This window comes from Orbicella franksi, chromosome 14 (assembly GCF_964199315.1).
Source record: "Orbicella franksi chromosome 14, jaOrbFran1.1, whole genome shotgun sequence".
NCBI classification, from domain to species: domain Eukaryota; kingdom Metazoa; phylum Cnidaria; class Anthozoa; order Scleractinia; family Merulinidae; genus Orbicella; species Orbicella franksi.
In genome coordinates, this window is record NC_138158.1 from 12,654,362 (window position 1) to 12,680,852 (window position 26,491).

Sequence of the window (26,491 nt, forward strand, 5' to 3'; positions counted from 1 at the left end):
TATTATGAGAGTAATACTGGATGTTAATTGTTTTCCACTTCCATTAATGGCAGTGATCTCTTCTACCTTTAACAATGATTCCTCTGAGTCATACCCTTCTGCCTCCTCAGCCACATGAACCTTCTCTTTGCCGGCCATACACACCTTGGCAAAGTGGTTCATTCTTTTACAACTACAACATTGCTGACCAAAAGCTGAACAATCTGTCTGTTTGGCATGCTTCTTTTGCTGACCACAATACTTGCATTTCCACGTTTTGCTTGGAAATGGTTTGTTAGGTTTCTTTTGATTTGATGTTTTTTTCAGATGTGGAAGCTTCTTGTCTTTTGTCGATTTATGCTTATCCTGAACTACGTTTAGTTCCTCATTGTCCTGTTTCTCATCCTTTTGAATCGACTCAAGCTGCTTATTTGTTACTTCGCTTGACTTACACATGCCATGAGCTTTATCCAAACACAAGTCTTTCTCCCTAAGCAATCTTGCCTTTGTACTCTTATCTTTTATTCCAATAACTAGCCTGTTGCATATCATTTCATCAGCAAGTGTTCCAAACTGACAGGATGATTCGAGTTTTCTTAATCTATTGACATAGCAATCAAAAGTTTCTTCAGACGATTGAACACATGACTTAAAAACATACCTCTCACCGACCACATTTCTCTTTGGTAGGAAGTACACTTTCAGTGCTGAAGTTATCATCAGTTCCTCGGTGCCAAAATTTAGATTCAGAAAAATTTGTAGGCACTCCTTTCCCATAAAGGAGCGAAAAGTTGCTAATCGAACTGACTGACCTTTCTGATCCATACCTATAGCCACCTCATAATCTCGCCATTGTTGCTTGAAAAATTCCCAGTTGCTCCTGAGATCTCCACAACAAACCATAGCACTCGGTACCAGAAAATTTGTCGGAAAACTGAAGATTTGAGGCAGTAGAGTCTGCTGTGGAGCTGGCAGTGGAGAAGCTTGTTCGGTGTCCGACATTGTTTTGTTTTCCACCCACATGGGCGACACAAGAAAGTTGCTATACTAACTGTTAACCACGGAATTATCACTTTGCTTTGCGCTCAGTAACTGCTTTGACTGAATATCAACCAGAAGGAATCTTGAGCATTGCAGCTCGCTTGAAGATTAACATCCCGCTTCTGACACCATGTTGCGGAGGGCACAACAAGACACCATTTGCAAAGCAACTCAACTCGTTTTACTGCCTACTTCATGTAAGACACGTGCAGCTAGAAAACACATGTTTCTCCAAATATGGTGAGACAAGCCATATACGTAACAGGTGATTCGAATTTTTAACGCACAACCAGTAAAAATACCCAATTTTAAGAGCCTGCTGACATGTTAACAAGCACGCACAACCCATTTTCTTAATGCATTTTTTTAACGCTCATATCATGAATGACATGTTAATTATGCCAAGTTTCAAAAAAAGTTTGATCATAGAACAATTTCAAGGGAATTAATTACCTTAACTGAAATTTTGCAGGACAGGATGTTATAAGTTGTATTTACTTATCGAAGTTTTAAAAAGCCCCCAGCTTGAATCGCCTTGACTGTAGCGCTGCATATATACGATTTTCCTTTACTGATTACTGCAAAAAATCTACACATATCACGTCACGAATCCATGGGGGTCACCTGTCAATGAAAAACTTGTCATAATTGAAAGGACAATTTTCGCTTCTAAACAACTATATTTAATGTTCCGTACTTCTCTTTCCTTGTTTTGCTGCAAAAGCGTTGGTAAACAGCAGCAAAAAAACAATTTAAAGCATTAAGACTTGCTGAAATGTAAGCTTTAATTTAAGCATATGCATATTACTTCTAAGCTTACATCATGACACAGCGAGGCGGATGATCCACATTTTTTATCATAACCTCAGTAAAATATACGACTTACTTGTTTCCAGTTCATCTGGGGATGACAATTCCCCTTCTTCGGCCATCTCAACACTTACTATTAACGTTTCTGTTCTCAAATTGCAAGGGAATCTCCGCCTGACTACAAAGCGAATTCAAACAACTTGATTTGCATCGCGCATCGACAACGCGGTATATTATTATGGGATAACTTGGTGGACTATGCACGAGGCCTCCTCGGCCAGGAAAATACTGATTGTCGTGGAGTGGACGCTGGGAATAAGATTCCATGGTTGCCGTGTAGAATGATACACACAAACATTTAAAATCCAGTTGATCTCCTAATTTTAAACTGAGAGAGTATTTTCCGTCAGAATAATGGAATCAGGCTCACTTGATCCTTTGACCTAACGTTGAGATGGGAATTATTGTATCCAGAGAAAATCAAAATCGAACGAAGAAAGTTCAACAAACTGCTGCAGTGGTTACAGCCTTGAAGTTAGCTTCTAAAGAGTCTAAAGGTGAAGGCAGCCCTTCTCACAGTCCCGCAGCTAGTCGATCCATTACAACTCCAACTGGTGTGGCTTCGAGCGAAAAGAGAAACGAAGAGTTGCCTATCGAAGATTATGATTTGGAAAGCCGGGAACACATTCTAAACTTGAATTACGATAAGTCGTCCATAAGCTATGGTCTTCCAGAGTTGAACGCTGCAGATTTCCTTGCTTCGAACAGCGGAACAACAGGATATTGGGACAAAACCGACAAGGCTTTTGTCAGTATTCCATACTTTGGGGCTTGGCGACGAAGGGTATGTAAACTTCATTAATTAACTCAGTTTTTGTGATCGTGGTACATTTTTAGTTCAGTAGAGTGCACTACTGGGATGCTTTAGGGGGTTGACATCCACTAAAGTAGTGAGGTCATAAGGCACTAAGGTCGTGAGGCGCTAAGGTCGTGAGGCGCTGAGGTCGTGAGGCGCTGAGGTCGTGAGGCGCTGAGGTCGTGAGGTACTAAGGTCATAAGGCACTGAGGTGTAAACTTTAATGTTTGTTTAATTAATTAATTTCAATTAACGAATTAGGCTTGCAGCAAGGGGGATGGGATGGGTTAGGTAATTGTGAACACTACTTACAGTACTGATCAAATGTAAGTTGACAGTCTTGACTCGAAACTCGATCCTTGATACTCGGTGCTTTTGAGAATTGAGAATCGAATTTCAAGGCTCAAGTTTCAAGCTTTGAGTTTCAAGTAGCGAGTTGCAAGTTTCGAGACGCTCGAAAAATTTTTCAAGAAAACAATTTATATCTTGAATTCATAACAATAGAAATAAACAACACCGCGCTTCATGCAGCTTCCTTTATTGATGCAAGAGTACATTTATTTCATACTAATGTCCAAATCGTTAGTCTGGAGTGGAAGTCTTGAATCGCAATCATATAGCATTTGTTGCATAGCAAAAACAACACAAGTACGAATCAACCAAATTTAGAGAATGTAGCCCGCAAGTGCGAAATGATATTTCTAGCTCTTTTCATTTCCAGCGAGCTCAAATTTCAACTTGCTTGCGGTATACAAATTTCTAAGTGTTACTGCAATTGTACGAATTAGCAAATGATTTTCTAGCCAATTATCGTATTTAAAAAAATACTTATCAAGATACCGTGCATGTAACTCTAACATCGCCTTCATTGGCGAACAGCTTTCCAGCTCTTGTTTGCACTGACAGTCGGCAGTGATTGTTTGAATTTGCATAATGTTCAAAACAACTCCTGAAGGCCACGCTTTTTCATGATTTCCACCGATTGTGTTTGTGTGCGACTCAATCAAACTGTGAAACTCACTTGGTAGCATTTAAAATTACTCATGTCATGTCAATTTCTGTTACATCAAGGCATGTTTAACACGACAACTTGTTGTAAACTATGAAAGAAACTTCCTGTGCCTTCATAAAAAACCTAGATGGATCCCAGACGAAACAATGTTGACTCTTTTTGTTAACTTTTGATAAAATACAATATTATTACAGGCTGGCCAATCAGAATTGTCGCTTCCCGCAGCTAGTAAAATTCCAGGTTGAATAAAGCAGAAAGGTTTTCCACTGATTTATCCTTTTTTTTTATCTAACAGCTTTAACAGTTGATATATCTTAATTTTTGTGACATTATTATAGGTAATTGAGCAATTGATCTTAACTTCAGCAGAAGATAAGGTCTTTCAATTTTGATGTGCATTTCCTTGTCTGCATGAAACAACCCATTAGAAGTTTTTACAACATTTCAAATCACATGGAAATGTTCCTACAAAATTGGTTGCAAGAAACAGATGATTGTTTTGTTTACCAAGCCAGTTTTTTGCATGAAGGGTCCCTGGAAATTCCTCATGATGTCAACCAATCATGTGGGTCTTTGAATAAATAAATTTAAGGTGAGCATTTAAATGTTCGAAACGAAACAAACGATAGAAGGAAAACAAGCGATAGAAACAATAGAGACAGAAGGTTTGACATGATTTAACACCGGGAAACCAAACGAACGTTAGGCACATTGCGAACTCTGTAAACACTGCAAACTATTCACCGTTTGGGATTGAAAATGGAGCACCGCCTATGAGAATTTCAGTGATTCGTGTAAATTTTTTTCCTTGTCACTCACTAACTCGGCAAAAGAGAGGAGATCCAAACAACAACACCACAAGCTGATATAACAGAGAATCTATGACTACAATTGTTTTCATTCAGATTCAGTCCATAACAAAAAATATTTGAGTAAAAGTCGGACATTTGTCGATAATTAGCAACTATACACCAACACCGTGTGCATGGCCAAAGATGAACCGCTTTGAGAGTTTCTAACTTCTGTTGAGCCGTAAAAACAAAATGCAGCATCGAATTGAAAACTGACCAGAAAAGTTACTCTGAAATCATCAGCGAATGGATTAAAGATAGCTCTGAATCGAAAGAAATGTGTTCATACGAAGCATCAAAACAAACAACCAATTGGAAGAAGCTGGTGATTTCGAGTCACGTGCACACTTCAAGAGTCCACATTTCTGATTTCTATTGGGCCCTTTGTACGGTTGATTTAAACGAAACTCAGCGTCTTGTTCAGAACTGTTACTCTGTTGTTACTCTGAACTGAACAATAATTAACTCCAAAGTGACAGAAGTTCAACTGAAGGACAAAACAATCAATTTAAATTAGCGAACTGATTACAAATGTAGAGTCGCTTACTGCCTGTAGAGTTGCGACTTGAAAATTTCTCTGTCTCCAAAAGTAAACCAGCAAGATTGACATGTACATGTATTTGGAAAAATTAATTGAGCGATAAATTCTTTGTCTCCTCAACTCGAATCTCAAGCGACTCGACTCGAATCTTGAACGACTCAATTTAAGACTCAATACTCAAAGTTTTCAAGTTCCGAGGATCGAGGATCAAGTCAAGTCGTTCAAATTTCAAGTGACTGTCAACTTACATTTGACCGGTACTGTAAAACGTGTAATACCCATGCAACTTCTTTGATTACTTCACAAAGCTATATATTTGTTTCAGAAAACTGCTTGCTTTCCTTGTGGTTCTTTTCTCTTTAGAGCAAAACCAGTATTTGCTCTAAACACATGTGCATATTAATAAGCGTTAGTGTCAAATACATATTAGGTGAAAGAACCCTTGTGGTAGAACCCTAACATGTCATACGTATGCGTTCTAGCATCATTTAATAGCATGATAAAAGAACACTACTGTGACTGTGTATCTTTAGGAATTATGCCTAACTTGGTTCAAGGAATATCATCTGTTGATTCCAAACTAACTACTGCGGTTATTTCATCCCTTAATTACCTCTATCAAATAGACCAAAAAGTTCATCTCTCGGCAGCCGAAACTTTCACCATTAAGTGGCATTAAAACTTGTCAAATTGTACAAATCGTTCACCGACAAAGGATATAATCTCGATCGAGTAGTACTGTTTACTTTAAATACTTCTCATTGAAACGCTTCTCAGTTGTATTAATTGATATCAGACAAAGTGTGCATTAAATTTAAGTGGTTTTATTGTTGCACCAAAGCTGGCAACAGAACACGCTGTTCTGTGATAATTTGCTAATTAGATTCGTTCTTGTTCATCGATGAAAAGGAAATTTGCGTGCTAAATAAAACAAATCATTCCTCTTCCATTTCTTCATCCAACACTCAACTTTCTTCCATTTATTTCCAACCATTTATCTCCAGCTGTGAAAAAGATAAGAGCACATCTTCTGTGTGTTTTCAAGAAAGCAAGAGTTTCATGTTACATACCTTTGCGAGGAAAACAAAAATATCAAGCTACAAACGTTGGCATGAAAAGTAAAATTGTCACATTCACTACTTCAATGTATCATTTAACAAGCAAGGTCAATACAAACCAGGAGTGAAAGACAGGTGTTATTTAGGAACTGTGTTATATAGTACTGCTTCAGCGCTAATTACCTTACACTCTGCACTATCTGAAATTGTCTCACTAGTTTAGATCTTATAATTACACTCACTTCACTTTTTGCCATGACCCCATAGGAGTGCCTAATAACTTTCATTTTAGGGGCTCACAACGGTTTCCGGCATTTCCCAGTCCTCCTCTATGACCAACCAGTGCTACCACTATTTTTCATGTTACACTAAGCATATCAAACAAAGGCCAAACTGTTCAGGCCTTCTGATAGGGTGTGATGAAAAAATGCAAATTAAGCGAAATTTGCAGGGCAGATTATGCGATTAGAAAGGCCAATTATGCAATAAAGAATGTAAATTATGCGATTTTTTTCTGAGCAATTTTAAGCTTGTTTTATAAGGTTTCAGGATAAGAAAAACACTTTTTTGGTGCCCTTAAGACACTTTGAACACAAAGGAACAGTAATTATGCATCTTAATCGACATTAGTCAGGATAAATAAAAAAATGAGGTCTTCTGCACTATCAGTGCACCAAGTTAAAAGTTGAAAGGAGACAGCTAACATGCCAAATGAATGATCAACAAGAAGATCTGTTAGATCTTATCACCGCGCTTTTAAAATTTAACTGTTCGCTTAGCACTACCGTCGGAATGCAGTGCACATTCCAAAGCAGTCATTGATGATTCTTTTCTTACTGTAGACATCACATCACTTGATCAACACAAACTGTATTATTGCACCATCAATGGTAGCCATTGACAAATCTCTGATGACGTAATGGTCTTAATCTAGAACTTTCTTCGGGATATGTATGGGCATGAACAATATGAAAGACACAATAATAACACTATTAACAACAGCTTTCTTTCTTAAAAGTCATGATTAAATTTAATTGGTGTTTTCCACGAGTAAAGGGCTAGCAAAGTAGTCACACAAGTCATATGAAAAAAAACCCATCCTGACCGATATATCGATTTTGGTCACTCCAGTGACCACAGATTGAAAATGTGACAGAAAATTGTCGTTACTTTCGATTCTCACCAAATTTGTCATATCCCCCCCCTCGGGAGAATTTTGTTCAGTTAGCTAATTTAGTATGCGAGCCACCGCAATGGCAGTCGCCCTCAGTGAAATGTTTATTTGCTCAAAATTGGGGCAAAATCTCTTGGAGATGGAAATCAGGACATCTGTAAGGATACAGAAAGTAATATGGGACCAGTTGCTGCCTTCTAAGGCTGAATTTATCCAGAAGTAAGCTGTATTTTTGTTTTCGTGCCGAAAGCCATGCAATGAAATATTATCGGCTTGTTCTGCTGTCTTGTTCTGTTTTTTCTCTTGGTCTTTTTTGTAGTCCGCCGAGGCCAGTCTTTCGTCTAAATCACTTGAAAAAAGTTTGAAAAAGATGTTCCCATTCAAGTTTAAGCTCTCAGGCGACAATTCTGGAGTTTTTTGGCCGAAACATCGGCTTTGTTATGTTCGTGTTTTTCGGTTGCTATGGGCGACCGTGGCTTCCTTTGTTAGGACAAGTCTGGGGAGTGAGGTCACAAAAAAATTCTAATTAATTCTGGTTTTGTTCGATTTCGCTGAAATTTTAACACGATAAAGCTGGATTCTTAAGGAATAGATTTACCGCCTGCCAATGTGTGGTAGCTGTTAACACTTAAGTGATAAGAGATTTTTTTGCAATGTGTGGGTTTGGCGTGATTTTGTAACCGGAGGTTTTTGTTGACCCCGAATGAAAAAATATCCGGAAAAGGTCATTTCATCGATGATTCAAACGAATATAAATATGTATATGTTCCTAGCGAAATTTCTCCTGAAAAAATATAATTTTTGACGAGCACTGGGTTTTTAATTTTTTCCCGCAAAAGTCAGTATCGGAGATGAGATTTGTTAATGTTTCAACAGCTTTTGGCGAGTAAACATCACAGGTTGCAAGACTCAAAATTTGGCCGAGTGGAAGCTTGGGTCTGGTCGCCTACAAATCGAAACAAGAAGATCTGTTAGATCTTATAACCGCGCTTTTAAAATTTAACTGTTTGCTTAGCACTACCGTCGGAACGCAGTGCACATTCCAAAGCAGTCATTGATGATTCTTTTCTTACTGTAGACATCACATCACTTGATCAACACAAACTGTGTTATTGCACCATCAGTGGTAGCCATGGACAAATCTCCGATGACCTAATGGTCTTAATCTTTGTAGAACTTTCTTCGGGATATGTATGGGCATGAACGATATAAATGACACGATAATAACACTATTAACAACAGCTTTCTTTCTTAAAAGTCATGATTAAATTTAATTGGTGTTTTCCACGAGTAAAGGGCTAGTAAAGTAGTCACACAAGTCATATAATTTAATAATAAAACTCTATCCCGACCGATGTATCGATTTTGGTCACTCCAGTGACCACAGATTGAAAACGTGACAGAAAATTGGCGTTACTTTCGATTCTCACCAAATTTGGACAGTGGGATGATCTCATCATTAGCCAATTATAGGCCATCTTTCAGCTCTTTTCGTCATATCCCCCCCACGGGAGAATTTTGTCAAGTTAGCTAATTTAGTATGCAAGCCAACGTAATGGCAGTCACCGTCGACAAAATGTTTATTTGCTCAAAATTGGGGCAAAATCTTTTGGAGATGGAAATCAAGACATTTGTAAGGATACAGAAAGTCATTTGGGGCCGGTTGCTGACTTCTAAGGCTGAATTTATCCAGAAGTAAGCTGTATTTTCGTTTTCGTGTCGAAAGCCATGCGATGAAATATTATCGGCTTGTTCTCCTGTCTTGTTCTGTTTTTCTCTTGGTCTTTTTTGTAGCCCGCTGAGGCCAGTCTTTCGTCTAAATCAGTTGAAAAGTGTTCGAAAAAGATGTTCCCATTCAAGTTTAAGCTCTCAGGCGATAATTCTGGAGATTTTTGGCCGAAACGTTCGGCTTTGTTATGTTCGTGTTTTTCGGTTGCTATGGGCGACCATGGCTTCCTTTGTTAGGTCTGTTAGGTCAAGTCTGGGGAGTGAGGTCACAAAAAAATTCGAATTAATTCTGGTTTCGTTCGATTTCACTGAAATTTTAACACGATAAAACTGGATTGTTAACGAATAGATTTACTGCCTGCCGATATGTGGTAGCTATTAACACTGAAGTGTTATATCGCTTCGAAGTCAGGGTTTTGAAGATATTTTTTTGCAACGTGTGGGTTCGGCGTGATTTTGTAATCGGAGGTTTTTGTTGACCCCGAAAGAAAAAATATCCGGAAAAGGTCATTTCATCAACGATTCAAAGGAATATAAATATGTATATGTTCCGAGCTAAATTTCTGGTGAAAAAATATAATTTTTGACGAATGCTGGGTTTTTAATTTTTTCCTGCGAAAGTCAGTATCGGAGATGAGATTTATTAATGTTTCAACAGCTTTTGGCGAGTAAACATCACAGGTTGCGTGACTCAAAATTTGGCCGAGTGGAAGCTTGGGTCTGGTCGCAGACAAAACTACGAAAAAACCACAGGTAAACCATGAACTGCGCTCGGCCCATGGCCGCGCAGTTAAAAAAAACCACGGGTAAACCATGAACCGCGCTCGGCCCATGGCCTCGCGGTTAATAATTATTGATATTCTTGCATGCTACGATTAGCTTCTTACGCTTTGTTTTTATGTACAGTATTATATCTCTGCATACAACAAACCAACTTTTTTAAATTTATTTTGTAAGGATCATCAATCAAACCACCATTGAATTTTCAGTTCTTAAACACTTCATCCTGCTTCACAATGATACTATTCTATCCATAATTAAGCAGGCAGATCATAAACTTATATAAAACCCCACAGTACATGTAGGTTAATTTATAACATATGCCAGTCTGTCAAACTCACATCTGATCTCATAATAGCATTGTATAACAAAACTAGCTTGAACATAACAAAACAGACTTTCTCCCTGTAGACAGTAGTTGATAATCAAAGGGGACTCTTCAAGTCACGACTGAAATTTTTTGGTGAAATCCAGGGGAAATTGGAGTAGACCGACTCGAGTTAGCGGGGTTCTACTGTACAAGTTGACTACGCGAAATTCTGTCACGAACAAAATTTTCTTCAACACGTTTCAAAAATCACACTGGTTAAAGTTTGCAAGGTGACGAAAACATACCACGAGCAAACGTCTACACAGATGAATGTAGCCAGTAAAACAAGCTATTTGGTTAAAAATGTTGAATCATTTCCCGCTGAACAACACACCATATTCCCAATTGAACGTATGAATTCCATCGAATGTGCATATATCAGCCATTCAGATTGGCTAATCTGAACAAAGGGCGTGTTTGTGTTTCACCAATAGGCGACTCTTTAAGAATAAGACTCGTACCAGTATGGCAAGCCAATTGTAGCAATATTCAATACCTAAATTCAATTTCAATTCAATGAAATTCAATTTCAATTCAATGAAATTCAATTTCAATTCAATGAAATTCAATTTCAATTCAGTGAAATTCAATTTCAATTCAGTGAAATTCAATTTCAATTCAATGAAAATTCAATTTCAATTCAATGAAAATTCAATGAAAATTCAATGAAAATTCAATGAAAATTCAATGAAAATTCAATTTCAATTCAATGAAAATTCAATGAAAATTCAATGAAAATTCAGTTTCAATTCAATGAAAGTTCAATTTCAATGCAACGAAATTCATTCAATGAAGAAATTAAATCACGATTCAAAGAAAGTATATATAGTTACTCATCCCATTGAAAATCACTTCCGGTTAGTGACCGGAAATGGTAAGTTGCATCCGGGGTAGTTAGAATACGGGAGCTGTATGCTTTAATTTTTCCACGGGAACATTTTACTGGCAATATGGCACATGCCGAATCAGAGTTTGATGCAGAAAAGGATTTACCCAAATTTTTGTCGTCTGTGCTGGATAGGACAGAGGAATATATAAGCAGCAATGAAACAAACATCAAAGACTTGCAAGTACAATTTGTAGTTCTCAATAGAACTGTAAGTCTTTTGCGTTCTATTGCCTTTGACATTGAGCAAGATCGGATGGCATGGGAGTCCCTAGCTACAGCCTTTTTAGAAGTACTACGGCCTATCGAAAATCACATCAAAACTGTAGCAGTAGAACCTTCATTAATTTCACAAAGTGAATGCGAAACCTTCAGAACGGGAAATCCTGGGAGACCTCAGTTCTGCGTACCTGCCGAAACGTTAGAAGATCTTCTTGGACTTGGATTCTCAATGGCAAAAATTTCTCGGATGTTTGGCGTGTCTCGCTGGACAATTTATCGCAGAATACAGTCATATGGCTTGCAAAACACAGTGCGGTTTAGTTTGTTGTCGGATGCGGAATTGGACGAGTTAGTTCTCAAATATATGGGTGGTCATGGATTTACAACAGGGCGAACATACTTAGCCGGGTACCTTAAGTCAGTTGGACTGAGGGTTTAAAGGAGAAGAATTCATGAGTGTTTGGCAAGGGTGGATCCAGCGAATACTGCCTTGAGGTGGGGGATTGTTGTTTCTCGTAGGCAATACTCAGTTCCGTGGCCAAATTCTCTATGGCATTTATATGGGCACCACTCTCTTATTCGCTGGGGTCTTGTAATCCATGGGTGCATAGATGGTTTTTCCAGATGGATTATGTTTCTCAGATGCAGTAATAACAATCTTTTGCAAACTGTTCTGGAACTTTTTCTGAAACCAATTGAAAATGATGCGTTGTGGCCATCATGTATTCGTGTGGATTATGGTGTCGAGAATGTACAAGTTTGTGATGCTATGGTGGAAGCAAGAGGTGAAGGTCGGGGGAGTTTTATAGCAGGTCCCTCCACAAGAAATCAGAGAATTGAAAGACTCTGGAGGGACGTGTTCAGGTGCGTGTGCCATCTTTTCTATTACATGTTTTATGCATTGGAAGATACAAGCTTGCTCAACATCGAGAACCCAACGGATCTATTTGCGCTGCATTTGACATTCATCCCAAGAATAAACCTTGCACTTCGCGAATATATGGAGGCTTTTAACCATAACAAGGTAAGGACAGCAAACCATTGGTCTCCGTATCAGATGTGGGTAAATGGCATGTTAAACAAGGAGAACCCCTTACCACATGGGCAACTAGACGACGATCCCAATGATCTGGAATTCTACGGTGTTGACCCTGACGGGCCATCTCCATTTGAAGATAGCAATAACAATGTTTTTGTTCCCCCAGTCACATTACCAGTTGAACATCAGTCAGTTCAAGCGAAAGTTCTGGAGCAGATCGACCCACTGGCGTCATCAACACAAATAGGCATGGATATATACGCTAAAATTCACCAGATAGTAAAAGAAAGCATTGAAAACATTTAACAACACTATACCTTATTGACAAATTGTGCAGCTATGTGCAGTTGCTGTGTGGGATGTGCAGAGATAAAAAAAAATCAGGAACAGTCATGTAACAGGATTCAATATGGCTGCAAGATTGCCAATCAAGTTCAGTACACAACTTGAGAGTTGAAAACGTACTTCAGTAACTTCAACTTGTTTTATTTCAGTAAAATACAACAGTAACATCAGCAGTTATCTCTGGTGGAACAGATATTATCCTCGCATTTCAATGGATATGACACTGTGATAGAATTAATTAGTGAAAGTTCTTGTGACTAAAACACTTACAAATAATGTCAACTTTTTGTAACCTATAATCAGAACATTACAGCTTTCCAAAATATGCATTCGCAAAGGCCAAATCATAAAGATTAAATAGTTGCTCCTCACTTGGCAGCAATGAACCATTTGTACATCTTGGTAAGCTCAAGGTATTTGCACAGGTGTTAGCAGTAGGTAGAAAAGGGCATTCTGTGTGGGGGTTTGTGCCATGACTTGTTGCCTCCACCAGTAGGCTGGTTGTCCAGCAGCACTCTGCTGTAGTCGGTCGGTCAGCGGCGTTCATTGTTGTATAAAAGCCCGCGCGATCAGTCTTCATTTGTCCGCCATCTTGGTTGCATCTAGTTCTCATTACAGGGAGATTTCGCTTGCATTAAAGATAAAGCGTACAGTTCGTCGGGGCCTAGTGTGTGTCCATTTAGACTACTGGTGTGGTGGCAGCGATAAAGATTCGAATCGTCATGTTCCCGTGAGATCCAACACACTTTATCGACAGATTTGTCGGGATTCCCGAGCAGCCAAGAGTCAGTTGTCGATATCATCTTGTTCCGTAAGCTGCGATGTCTTCTAACAGAGCCCCCAAGCAGTGGTGCCTCTCAAAGAACGAAACTTTAACCTCCTTCGAGAGTTGGAAACAAAATCTTCTCTACACCTTGTCTCTGGACGCCAATTTCATGCCATTTTTGGGCGAAGGGTCGTCGTGGCTGAAAAAGACTAGGGCGAGCCCGTTACACGGTTACACTGATGATGGGGAGTCGGTTCCAGCTGCTCGAAGGCGTACTGCTACCCAAAAGGTAAACATGCTCGAACTCATGCTAGGCCAGATTGCAAATTATTGCCCAATTATCTCTCGTAATACAATTGTCAAGAATTCTACTTGTATTGGCGACATATGGCAGACAATTAGACTTCATTTCGGATTCCAGACTACTGGGGGTCACTTTTTAGACCTGGATGACATTCATTTGAACCTCGATGAGCGCCCGGAAGATCTTTTCCAGCGTCTTATGGCTTTTGTGGAGGACAGTTTAATTAAACCTCACACCCTGCTCCACCACGGTTCTGTTCTTGAGGAGGAAGAGGAATTGTCACCGACGTTAGAGAATTTTGTTATTTTAATGTGGCTGAGATTGATTAACCCTGCTTTACCTAAACTTGTTAAACAACGATATGGAACTGAACTTCGGTCTTGTACTTTGGCGTCCTTAAAGCCTGAGATCTCCCAGGCGCTGGACTCACTCCTTGATGAAATCTGTTCTGCTGAAGACACAAAGGTCATGCGTACGGGAGCCTCGTACACCGACCTACAGTTAGTCGTCTGCGAGGTTCCCGGGACACTCCTCTCAAAAGGTGAAAGAATGCCCCCTCTGTAAACAAGCTGGCCGCACTTCTCACAGCCACTTTTTAAGCGAATGTGGGTTCCTTCCTGAACAGGACCGTTTGTACCTTCTGAAAGCTCGTCAGATTGTTTCAATCCTGGATGACAACAGCGTCGAGTTAGACCTTTTGTCAAGTAATGTTGACCCGCTGCGTCATCAGAATCTGGTCAAGCAGAGTGATCCATTTACGTCTGATGCATCCAGGAGGGTCCTCGTTCGTCAGTCCCCGTACATTGACACGTTTTTCGGCCATTATAAGGCTAGAGTCATCATTGACAGCGGCGCCACAGGTAACATGATCAGGCTCTCCGCTGTACAGAGGCTCGGTGCAGGGATTTGGCACAGTTCACAGTCAGCTCATCAAGCGGATGGCTCCTCTCCTTTGAAAGTCCTGGGGGAAACTCGCCTGAGCCTCACCCGTGGGAGTCATTCGTTTCAATTTGAAGGTCTTGTTGTGGAGAATCTGGACGTAGATGTCTTGGCTGGTACTCCCTTCATGGAAGCGAATGACATAACCATTCGTCCTGCCAAACGCCAGGTCATCCTTGGGGATGGTACCATCTTCACCTACAGATCTGTCAACCATCCTCCGACTCACAATGCTATCCGCCGTGCACAAGTGCTGCATGCACCCTCTTCTTCTACCACTGTCTGGCCTGGCGACTTTATAGAAATAGTTCTCCTGGAAGATTCCTTACCTGATGCTGAGTACGCTCTAGAGCCTCGATTTGACGCCTCTAACGCCCGTTCCGCCAAAGTCGTCGACATGTGGCCGCCTCCCTGTCTCATCACAAGCGTCGCTGGTAGAGTGTGTATTCCTAACCTCTCAGATAGGCCTTATGTCCTGAAACGAAATGAACACTTTTGCCAGGTCAACCCTGTCTTCTGTCCGTCTACTCAAGATCAGTCTTCCAACCCAGTTGACAACCTTCCGTACCACAAGGTGTGTTCAGTTCCAGTTTCAGAGTCAAAGTGCTCCCAGGGCGTGGCACTAGACCCCGACAACCTCCTCCCTCCAGACATCACAACCAAGTTCTGTAACCTTTTGGTCCAGTACGACTCCGTGTTTGATCCAGCAATTACCGGCTACAATGGCACCTTTGGTCCCCTTCAGGCAAAAGTAAATATGGGCCCGGTAGAGCCTCCTCAGCATAAAGGTCGCCTCCCCCTGTACGGTCGCGATAAACTTGTCGAGCTCCAGCAGAAGTTCGATGAATTGGAAAATCTTGGCGTGCTCCGTCGCCCCGAAGACATTGATGTTTCTGTCGAGTATCTTAACCCGTCGTTCCTGGTCAAAAAGTCGTCCGGTGGCTTTCGACTCGTCACTGACTTCGCAGACGTAGGTCGTTATAGCAAACCCCAGCCTTCCCTGCTCCCGGACGTGGATTCTACCCTACGCTGCATAGCCCAGTGGAGACACATCATTGTCTCAGACCTAACCAGAGCCTTCTATCAGATCCCTCTCGCCCATGAGTCCATGAGGTACTGCAGAGTCGCTACCCCATTCCGGGGCGTACGCGTCTATGCCCGGTCGGCCATGGGTATACCTGGCTCGGAAACCGCACTTGAAGAGCTCATGTGTCGCGTCCTGGGTGACCTCCTCCTGGCTGGTATCGTAGCCAAGATAGCAGATGATCTGTATTGTGGGGGCAACAGCCCAGACGAGTTGCTCCGAAATTGGTCTTCTGTTCTCCAAGCTCTCCATAAAGCTAGCCTGCGCCTTTCGGCGTCGAAGACCATCATCAACCCCAAAACTACTTCCATCTTGGGTTGGACTTGGTCCCAAGGCACTCTTCGCGCCAGCCCTCATCGCGTCTCAACACTGTCCTCCTGCAGTCCTCCCAATAAAGTTGGCGGCATGAAGTCCTTTATCGGTGCAGTCAAGGTCCTTGCTCGTGTTGTTCCACATTGTTCTGCTCTATTGGCCCCCCTTGACGAGGCTGTAGCCGGGAAACAGTCCCAGGATGACATTGTCTGGTCCGAACATGTTACTGAAGCCTTCAAGTCTGCTCAAGCTGCCGTGGCATCTAGCCAAACAATTACTCTCCCGAAGCCAGATGACCAGTTATGGATCGTGACCGATGCTGCTGTCAAGAGACCCGGCATCGCCGCCACTCTCTACATCTCGCGGGGTGACAAGCTAGCCCTCGCTGGTTTCTTTAGTGCAAGGTTGCGTAGTCACCAATTATCCTGGTTACTGTGCGAAGTGGAAGCACTTGCGATTGGTGTTGCAACAAAACACTTTAGCCCCTACTTAATACAATCTAAACACAAGGCCTGCGTGCTCACCGACAGTAAGCCTTGTGTCCAGGCCTTCGAGAAAATGTGCAGGGGAGAGTTTTCTGCTAGCCCGCGAGTGTCGACTTATTTGTCAACTGTCAGCCGCTTCCAAGCCAACGTGAGGCATGTTGCCGGTGCTGCGATCCTACCTTCTGACTTTGCAAGCCGCAATGCACCAGACTGCTTTGATCCTTCTTGTCAGGTGTGCAAATTCATCACCCAAGCTGAGGAATCTGTCGTCCGACACCTATCTGCCCAGGACGTCCTATCTGGTCAGAAGAACCTCCCTTTCACAAGTCGAAAAACTTGGTTGTCTATCCAATCTGAGTGCGTGGACTTACGTTGAACGCATGCCCACCTAATACAAGGGACTCGTCCGTCCAAGAAGCTCACTAACATTAAGGACGTGAAAAGGTACTTGTCTGTCGCCTCTATCTCCAGTGATGGCCTCTTAGTTGTGAAAAAGACTGAGCCTTTGGCTCCTTCGCGTGATTGTATCGTAGTGCCCAGACAGGTCTTAGATGGTTTACTAACCGCCCTACACCTCAGGTTGTCTCATCCATTGTGTCTCCAGCTTAAGAAAGTTGTCAGCCGCTACTTTTACGCCCTTGACCTAGACAAGGCCATAGAGCGCGTTTCTCTTGGTTGTCATCCTTGCGCTGCACTTCGCCACGTCCCCCACGCTGTTATAGAACAGTCAACTTCTGATCCTCCAGCAGCAGTGGGTGTCTCCTTCGCAGCCGATATCCTGAAGCAGTCTCACCAACTTATTTTGGTGCTCCGAGAGTGCGTTACCTCCTATACTTCGACCCTCCTCGTGGTAGACGAGAAGCATGGGACCTTACGCGATGGGTTAATCCAATTATGCGTCGGGCTGCGACCCCTTGATGGGCCTAACGCTGTCATTCGGTGTGATCCAGTGCCCGCCTTCAGAGCTCTCGTGAATGACCGAGTCCTATTGCAACACAAGATTAGCCTTGAGATAGGTCGCGTGAAGAATCAGAACAAGAACCCTGTCGCTGAAAAAGCAATGCAAGAGTTGGAACACGAACTCCAGCAGTTGCAACCGGAAGGTGGCCCTGTCTCTCCTAGGACTCTGTCCGTAGCCACTGCCCACCTGAACTCAAGAATCCGCTGCCATGGCCTATCCTCTAGAGAAATGTGGACTCAGAGAGATCAGTTTACCAGCTCTCAGATTCCCCTAACAGATCAGGCGCTAATACGCGAGCAGCATCTACAAAGACTGGTAAACCATCCCCACAGTGAAACGTCAAAAGCCCCGCGTAGTGACTTGCGCAGCTCTCCTTCAATAACTGTTGGTGACTTAGTTTACCTCTACCGTGATCGTAATAAGTCCCAAAGTCGTGACCGATACCTCGTTGTCTTAGTGGACGGTGAGTGGTGCAATGTTCGCAAGTTTGTTGGGTCACAGTTACGAAACATTTCGTACCGTGTGAAGAAGAATGAGTGCTATAAGGTCGCTCCCATCCGAGTACACACGCCCTGGCACCCCAGTGAAGAAGAGTCCAGCGACTGCGATCTTGACATCGGTGTCGACCAGAGCCCTCCTATTGATGATCGAGGACTTCCTAACGACGAGGAACCTTCCCCAGAAAGCCCCCCGTTACCTCCACCTGCCCCAGGGATCCCTATTGAGTTATCGTCCCCACCTTCCACTTTTGTCCCGGCAGAAGATGTCCCGAGATATGGTGAGGATAGCCAACCTGGTTCGCCGGATGACGTCGAGGTTATACCTGCCCCCTCTCCAAGTGTTAGCCCTGCAGTGAACAAATGTCCAACTCGGCAACAGCGTCTCCCGCAACGTCTTCAGGACTATGTAGTAGAGTTGAAGTAGCCCGGTCGATCCTAATCCTTTAGCCGTAGCCGGACAATTCTAGACATTTAGCTGTCTCTCAGCATTTGTTTAGTTTTTTTTCCTCTTATCTGGTCCGAGACTTTAAGACTGCTCTTCACACAGTACATTTCTCGTTTCTCGTACATAACCTGTGTGTGTATTTCATAGCGACTTATCGCCTAGTGTTTCTTTGTTTGCATGCTTATTTGTTTAAGAAGGAAAAAGAAGCCACGCCAGTAGGCTGGTTGTCCAGCGGCACTCCACTGTAGTTGGTCGGTCAGCGGCGTTCATTGTTGTATAAAAGCCCACGCGATCAGTCTTCATTCGTCCACCATCTTGGTTGCATCTAGTTCTCGTTACGGGGAGATTTCGCTTGCATTAAAGATAAAGCTTACAGTTCGTCGGGGCCTAGTGTGTGTCCATTTAGACTACTACATTTGCAAAGGCCAAATCATAAAGATTAAATAGTTGCTCCTCACTTGGCAGCAATGAACCATTTGTACATCTTGGTAAGCTCAAGGTATTTGCACAGGTGTTAGCAGTAGGTAGAAAAGGGCATTCTGTGTGGGGGTTTGTGCCATGACTTGTTGCCTCAACGAACTCTATAGAAAGTGCTACTCTAAACCCTAGTAGGGGCTCTTCGTCACTGCCAGTAACAAATTGAAGTATATGCCCCAAAGTGATTGCACCCCTTTGCCCACTTGCTGCAAGTCTGGTGTATTTAGAGAACAACTCATAAATTTCTGTTTCGAAACGGCGTGCATTGCTACCCTCTTCAGAAAAATTTGGTGAAAGAAGGGCCATCAACTTTCTTCTCGATAAAGCATAACTTTGGGAAGGTCTGAAAAGATGAAGGAAGTTAGGTATAGCATTCCCTATTTCATAAAACCCCAGGTTTTTAAAACCAATTCGAAGCTTTGCAATACAAAGGCTTGATGGCTCTTGGGAAGAAAAAAGCGCTTGGAGGTTATCGTCTTTCACAAATCTGGGGATACTGCCATTCTGCAAAGTGCTAAGGGCCATAGTAAGCCCAATGGTTGAATAATCATTAGCAAGATGGTCTTTAAGACCATTGTCAAAGTATGTAGCTTTAATATCTCGTAAACATAGGCGAAAGAACTCTTTTCGAGGGCCACCATAATCCTCAGCACACTCACCATAAAATCCAACTGAGAGTGTTAGTCTGGGGTCTTTTAAAAATTGCACTTCATCCATTGCTGATTTTAAAACATCTTGTCGATTGATTAAGATGAAGTTGGTTTCACCCTCTAGACTTTCAGAAACATCTTGCACATCCAGTGGCCTTCCGCTTACAATCACACTTTGTGCATAACGTAAAATTTCTACAGGATTCTCAATGCCATTGGCTCTACAGTAATTTACACAATGCTTTGCAAGCAAATCCACTGATGGATCTTCAGTGTTATCAGCTAGTGTCTCCTACCCTGCTGACTGAAATCCTGTACTACCCTCTTCAGAAATGGGTACTGATTGCATTTCACTTTGCTTCTGTTGTTCAGAAACTGGTTGACTCAACATTTCTGCCAAAAAAGTAAAATTACAGGATAAATAAATATTTGCTGACAACTTGCCTTGTGAGGAACAAGCCAGAAGCTTTGTACTATGACTACAGAAGGAGATGGATTTTTATGCAAACAAGAGTTTTTACCATGGGCAACTGTTACACACATTGCCGGTTTACTATTAGCACTAGAAATATGATCTGCAAAAATTTTAAAATGAAAAAAAGATCTCTTACTCTATTTTACAGAATTCAAGTACTGTAGTAAAAATGAAGAAATGTTACTATGGTAACAATTTAGTTTTGGCATTAAAACTTTGCCTCAAATAACTCTAGCAAAGGAAGAAAGGCAATTTCAAATTGTCTTAAGTGTCACTATACAGAGCAATGCTGGCACACCAGGAAATTATTACACTAATAGGCACACAATCTACATTGTTTCAATTTCCACAAATGTATGAGAGTATGTTTAACCTTTGGGGGCCAAACAACCCATTGTCAATTTAACAAAGGTTTCATTCTTGTTTATAATTTATTCTCCACATCCAGGACTAGCAAATTAACAACGTTGTCCCCTCCTTGTCTTAGGTTCCCTGGGGATGGTGCATGATACCTTGACATACAAAAAAGGCAGCAAATTTAATGTTTTAATGTTAGTATTGTTTTTTTTTTAATTTTATTAACTAGGCCCAAATTAATGACAGCAATAACATAGTTACCAGGCAAATCATCATGATCTGATGAGCTATTTACGTCACCATCGCATATTAAACAGTTCAGTCCACTTTTCAGTTTAACATAAATAGGGGTGTCTACAAAACAAAGACCTAAGACCCAAAAACGAAGACTTGTTTTTTCGCAGGCCTATCAAACCACAGACAGTCAAACCGGGTCAACGCTTTTCTTCAGACAACAACTGACGTGAAATTAATGGGGTCTTCGTTTTGTAGATAAGGCCGGCTCAAAATACAAAACGAAGACCCTCGCTAAATTGCTCTGTTCGTTGTCAGCTGACGTGGAATCAATGGGGTCTTCGTTTTGTAGATAAGACCAGCTCGAACTACAAAACGAAGACCCTCGCTTAAACGCTTTCTTTGTGTCAGCTGACATGGAATCGATGGGGTCTTCGTTTTGTAGATAAGACTCGGTGGAACTACAAAACGAAGACCCTCGTTTAAATGCTTTTTTTGTGTCAGCTGACGTGGAATCAATGGGGTCTTCATTTTGTAGATAAGACCGGGTGGAACTACAAAACGAAGACCCTCGCTTAAATGCTTTTTTTGTGTCATCTGACGCGGAATCAATGGGGTCTTCGTTTTGTAGATAAGACCGGGTCGAACTACAAAACGAAGACCCTCGCTTAAATGCTTTCTTTGTGTCAGCTGACGCAGAATCAATGGGGTCTTCGTTTTGTAGATAAGACCGGGTGGAACTACAAAATGAAGACCCTCGCTTAAATGCTTTTTTTGTGTCATCTGACGTGGAATCGATGGGGTCTTCGTTTTGTAGATAAGACCGGGTGGAACTACAAAATGAAGACCCTCGCTTAAATGCTTTCTTTGTGTCAGCTGACGCAGAATCAATGGGGTCTTCGTTTTTGTAGATAAGACCGGGTGGAACTACAAAATGAAGACCCTCACTTAAATGCTTTTCTTGTGTCATCTGATGCGGAATCAATGGGGTCTTCGTTTTGTAGATAAGACCGGGTGGAACTACAAAACGAAGACCCTCGCTTAAATTCTTTCTTTGTGTCAGCTGACGCAGAATCAATGGGGTCTTCGTTTTGTAGATAAGACCGGGTGGAACTACAAAACGAAGACCCTCGCTTAAATGCTTTTTTTGTGTCATCTGACGTGGAATCGATGGGGTCTTCATTTTGTAGATAAGACCGGGTGGAACTACAAAACGAAGACCCTTGCTTAAATGCTTTCTTTGTGTCAGCTGACGCAGAATCAATGGGGTCTTCATTTTGTAGATAAGACTGGGTGGAACTACAAAATGAAGACCCTCGCTTAAATGTTTTCTTTGTGTCATCCAATGCGGAATCAGTGGGGTCTTCGTTTTGTATATAGGACCAGCTTGAACTACAAAACGAAGACCCTCGCTTAAATGCTTTGTTCGTTGTCAGCTGACACGAAATCAATTGATGGGGTCTTCGTTTCATAGATAAGGCCAGTTCGAACTACAAAACAAAGACCCTCACTTAAATGCTTTCTTCTTTGTCAGCTGACGCGAAATCAATGGGGTCTTCGTTTTGTAGATAAGACCGGCTGGAACTACAAAACGAAGACCCTCGCGTAAATGCTTTGTTCGTTGTCAGCTGACTCGAAATGGGTTCTTGTATAATGTTGACAGTTTTTATCGGCTAATCCCCTGTAGACCCCACTTCTTGACAGTAATTGGAAAACAGTAAAAAATAGAATAAAATAATGTAAACTTGCACACCTTCGGGGACGGTATGGACGCAAAACCATCGCTGCCCCCAATTTCAAAGGGAAGACCCTCTTTAAAATAAAGAAAATCAAATACTGTTTTATTTGCAATTGGAGGAAAATGTACAAACAGAGAGACTTTCTGCGATTCCCAATAGAATTTACAAATGGTTAATCTTCATATTTATAGCTGAATAACATTAACAAAGATCAAAATGGACACCAATTAAATGAAATAATTAGCTGACTCCCTTTCTATCCCTTTTAATACATTTGTATTGAAATGCAGGCATGCTTGTTTGTAAAAATAAGGCATGACCTAGAATATTTTGCGTATATATGATTTATAAAACGTAAATTTGAACTGGAACAAATTCAGCAAAAAAAATTGAAAGATAATCAAATAACTTGAAAAACTACGCAATATATAGAGATCAATTTCATTTCCTTTCATTTCGTGATATGTATTGACAACAGGAACAAAGCGAATGCCTATAACGTAAAAACGTAAATCCAACAAAATGTGAAGATTAAAATTCAGTTTTTCTACATTCTAGTGTTTATGCCTTGGAAACTGGCTTCAAAACTTCTCTACGTATTAACCACGAACTCAACAAAATGACCGCGAACCCGTGGTTATTATTACGACAACATCTGCAAACATTCCCTAGCAGTAGCTGCTTTTAAGTCGATTCTCTCAGCCCATCTAGATTTCATCAGAAAGAAATCAAGGAAAGATCGCAATAGAACGGTTCTTGATTACAAATCCTTTAATACTGACGTAGTGTTGACACGTGATTGAATTACTTCCTCCTGCAGGTACTGAATACCACAAACTCGTGGTTATTATTCAGTACCTGCAGGAGGAAGTAATTCAGTCACACGTCAATCACGTTTTGTAGTTCCACCCGGTCTTATCTACAAAACGAAGACCCCATTGATTCTGCGTCAGCTGACACAAAGAAAGCATTTAAGCAAGGGTCTTCGTTTTGTAGTTCCACCCGGTCTTATCTACAAAACGAAGACCCCATTGATTCTGCGTCAGCTGACACAAAGGAAGCGTTTAAGCGAGGGTCTTCGTTTTGTAGTTCGACCCGGTCTTATCTACAAAACGAAGACCCCATTGATTCCACGTCAGCTGACACAAAAAAAGCATTTAAGCGAGGGTCTTCGTTTTGTAGTTCCACCCGGTCTTATCTACAAAACGAAGACCCCATCGATTCCGCGTCAGCTGACACAAAGAAAGCGTTTAAGCGAGGGTCTTCGTTTTGTAGTTCGAGCTGGTCTTATCTTTCCAAACGAAGACCCCATTGATTCTGCGTCAGCTGACACAAAGGAAGCGTTTAAGCGAGGGTCTTCGTTTTGTAGTTCGACCCGGTCTTATCTACAAAACGAAGACCCCATTGATTCCGCGTCAGATGACACAAAAAAAGCATTTAAGCAAGGGTCTTTGTTTTGTAGTTCGACCCGGTCTTATCTACAAAACGAAGACCCCATTGATTCCACGTCAGCTGACACAAAAAAAGCATTTAAGCGAGGGTCTTCGTTTTGTAGTTCCACCCGGTCTTATCTACAAAACGAAGACCCCATCGATTCCGCGTCAGCTGACACAAAGAAAGCGTTTAAGCGAGGGTCTTCGTTTTGTAGTTCGAGCTGGTCTTATCTTTCCAAACGAAGACCCCATTGATTCCACGTCAGCTGACAACGAACAAAGCAATTTAGCGAGGGTCTTCGTTTTGTATTTCGAGCCGACCTTATCTACAAAACGAAGACCCCATTAATTTCGCGTCAGTTGTTGTCTGAAGAAAAGCGTTGACCCGGTTTGACTGTCTGTGGTTTGATAGGCCTGCGAAAAAACAAGTCTTCGTTTTTGGGTCTTAGGTCTTAGGTCTTAGGTCTTAGGTCTTCGTTTTGTAGACACCGCATAAATAGCTCCTTGTCCGCAGAGCAGTTTCACTTGCTTGTACGAGTACTCTCCACAACTGACAGGTATGCTTAACTTCCGCCGGTTAGCACGAGGAAACACAAAATCCCCATTACCGACTAATGGATGTTTTAGTCTAATTGCATCGCCAATTTTGGATCGAATTTCTGCCTCTCCATCTGTGCTCACTAAATTAACAAATCCTCGAAGCAAAATGTTGTCATGGTTAATTGACAAATTTTCTTCATCGTCCTCCACATACATAAGAGCAAATTCAAACGGTTTAGGCTGTTCTGGAGTTGTTTTTTGTTTCTTTGCTCCACTACTACTAGGTATGGTAGAAGGTGATGCTGCTCGAAGTCGCTCCCGTTGACTCAAGCGAGAACACAATTCTGTACTTTGACTTCTTTGCAACATGGACCGAGCTCGTTCGACAGCACTTGAAATGTTGCTCGTTGAACTGAAGTTATTTCCTGATACCCCTTGTGTAACTGAATCCATAACGTTCCCATTTGAGCTGGAACTACTACTGGCTAAGACTTGCGAAACCAGTCACGAGCATTCACCCAGTGAATCTGCAAGATTTCGAAGACTTTCCTCCATTTTGTTGGCTAAAATGGCGGGAGGAGATTTGGCCGATTCCCCGATGTTCCACCCAAGATGCTTTGCGCATTGAATAAATTTTCATTGGATTGAAATTGAATTTTCATTGAATTGAAATTGAATTTTCATTGAATTGAAATTGAATTTTCATTGAATTGAAATTGAATTTTCACTGAATTGAAATTGAATTTTCACTGAATTGAAATTGAATTTTCACTGAATTGAAATTGAATTTTCACTGAATTGAAATTGAATTTTCATTGAATTGAAATTGAATTTCATTGAATTGAAATTGAATTTAGGTATTGAATATTGCTACAATTGGCTTGCCATATACCAGGCCTCCGACATGCAAAATAACACCTTGCAGCTTCAAATGTTTACAAAATCGAAGGTGACAAAGGTATTTTAGGCTTTTTCCAAGGTAAATCATCTTAAAAATCGTGTATTTATGCAGGAATTCCTAAGACACTTGTTGATTTTTGTTTTATTTTATGAATGTTGTGCGTTCTTTTGTGAATTATGCGATTTTTCCTGAATTGTGCGATCGGACGCGATTTGAGATCGATTGTGCGAAATCGCACCATCGCGTAGTATCAGAAGGCCTGACTATTGGATGGTAAACAAGTTATGGTAATTTTTGTGATGCAAAAAAATTACCATCAATAGCAATTTAGTTTTAAGTGTTTTTAACTCAAAAGCAAGTCTGGTTACTCCCAATCAGTGGGACAGAATTCGAACACTTTGGAACTGGTTTGGTAAGAATAAGTGCCCAGGGAATCTTCCGCTCTTGAAGTAAACTTTCGCCTGAAAACATCGCATCATCCCAAATTGCAGCCCCTGGGTCTCTAAGGATGAATTATACTGTGTTATTAGCAGGAATTTTAAGTAGAGTAGAGCTGTTAGACTGTGCTATGGCAAGTTATTTTTAGAGGTCATAGGTCTGCATGTTTTCCGCTTAGCAACCTCCCGCGTGCATACATACCTCGATATTTGCACGCTGCACGCTTACCATTTCTTAACTATCTCTTTATAAAAACACATATTACCTTTATTCAAAAATACTTTTACAACTTTTACCGTTATTAAGTCACTACCGATTTTTAATTTTTGTTAATTCTCTTTTAGTTGTTCATATCAATACCATAAATCAATTTACTACATAGGCCAAATTGGCTTTAGTTTCCTTTATCATTGAGCAATCCACAGTCCCATGTTTTGTCAGCATTCCTGAGATTCACTGGGGATCATTTCAGGGTCAATAACAACAAAAACAGGGATCATTTCGGGGTCAATTTGGGGATCATTACAGGGTTGGGGGTCATTTTGGGGTCGGGATCACTTTGGGAGCTGTACAGCTTGGCATGTAATTCTTGCATTGTATACCCTTGGGCTGAGTTATTTCTGGGTTCTATTGATTTGTTTTGACTTGGTTGTCCTAGTTTTGGTAACACTAACCACACCTGTCATTTCTGACCAATCAGAATGTTCCATTAATTTTGTGGATAAACAGAGGAACTTCGAAATTCAATGGCTTTTGTGC

The 26,491-nt window shown here is 41.3% G+C and overlaps 3 protein-coding genes and 2 pseudogenes across 6 annotated transcripts in view; 3 read left to right on the forward strand and 2 right to left on the reverse strand.

Moving 5' to 3' along the window:
• Positions 1 to 2,057, reverse strand: part of LOC145467669 (uncharacterized) — a 117,615-nt gene extending 115,558 nt beyond the window's left edge. For all 3 annotated transcript variants that reach the window (XR_014042089.1, XR_014042090.1, XM_081451270.1), the window contains exon 1: positions 1,907 to 2,057. Coding sequence is in view for 1 of the 3 variants with exons in the window: in XM_081451270.1 (XP_081307396.1) it covers positions 1,907 to 1,952 (46 nt within the window). In the remaining 2 variants the exon portion in view is untranslated. The remainder of the gene's footprint in view (positions 1 to 1,906) is intronic.
• LOC145467715 (neuferricin-like) overlaps positions 1 to 26,491 on the forward strand; it is a 195,172-nt gene that overhangs the window by 57,591 nt on the left and 111,090 nt on the right. The window lies entirely within an intron of this gene.
• LOC145467697 (PHD finger protein 24-like) overlaps positions 2,133 to 26,491 on the forward strand; it is a 58,644-nt gene continuing 34,285 nt past the window's right edge. The window contains exon 1 of the mRNA XM_081451301.1: positions 2,133 to 2,674. Coding sequence (XP_081307427.1) covers positions 2,285 to 2,674 — 390 coding nt within the window. The 5' untranslated portion in view covers positions 2,133 to 2,284. The remainder of the gene's footprint in view (positions 2,675 to 26,491) is intronic.
• Positions 13,460 to 18,467, forward strand: LOC145467785 (uncharacterized; annotated as a pseudogene).
• Positions 18,104 to 24,846, reverse strand: LOC145468628 (uncharacterized; annotated as a pseudogene). Its single transcript, XR_014042235.1, has 3 exons — positions 24,343 to 24,846; positions 20,709 to 20,853; positions 18,104 to 20,008 (listed from the first exon to the last, which is right to left on the reverse strand). The product of XR_014042235.1 is annotated as an uncharacterized LOC145468628 (transcript).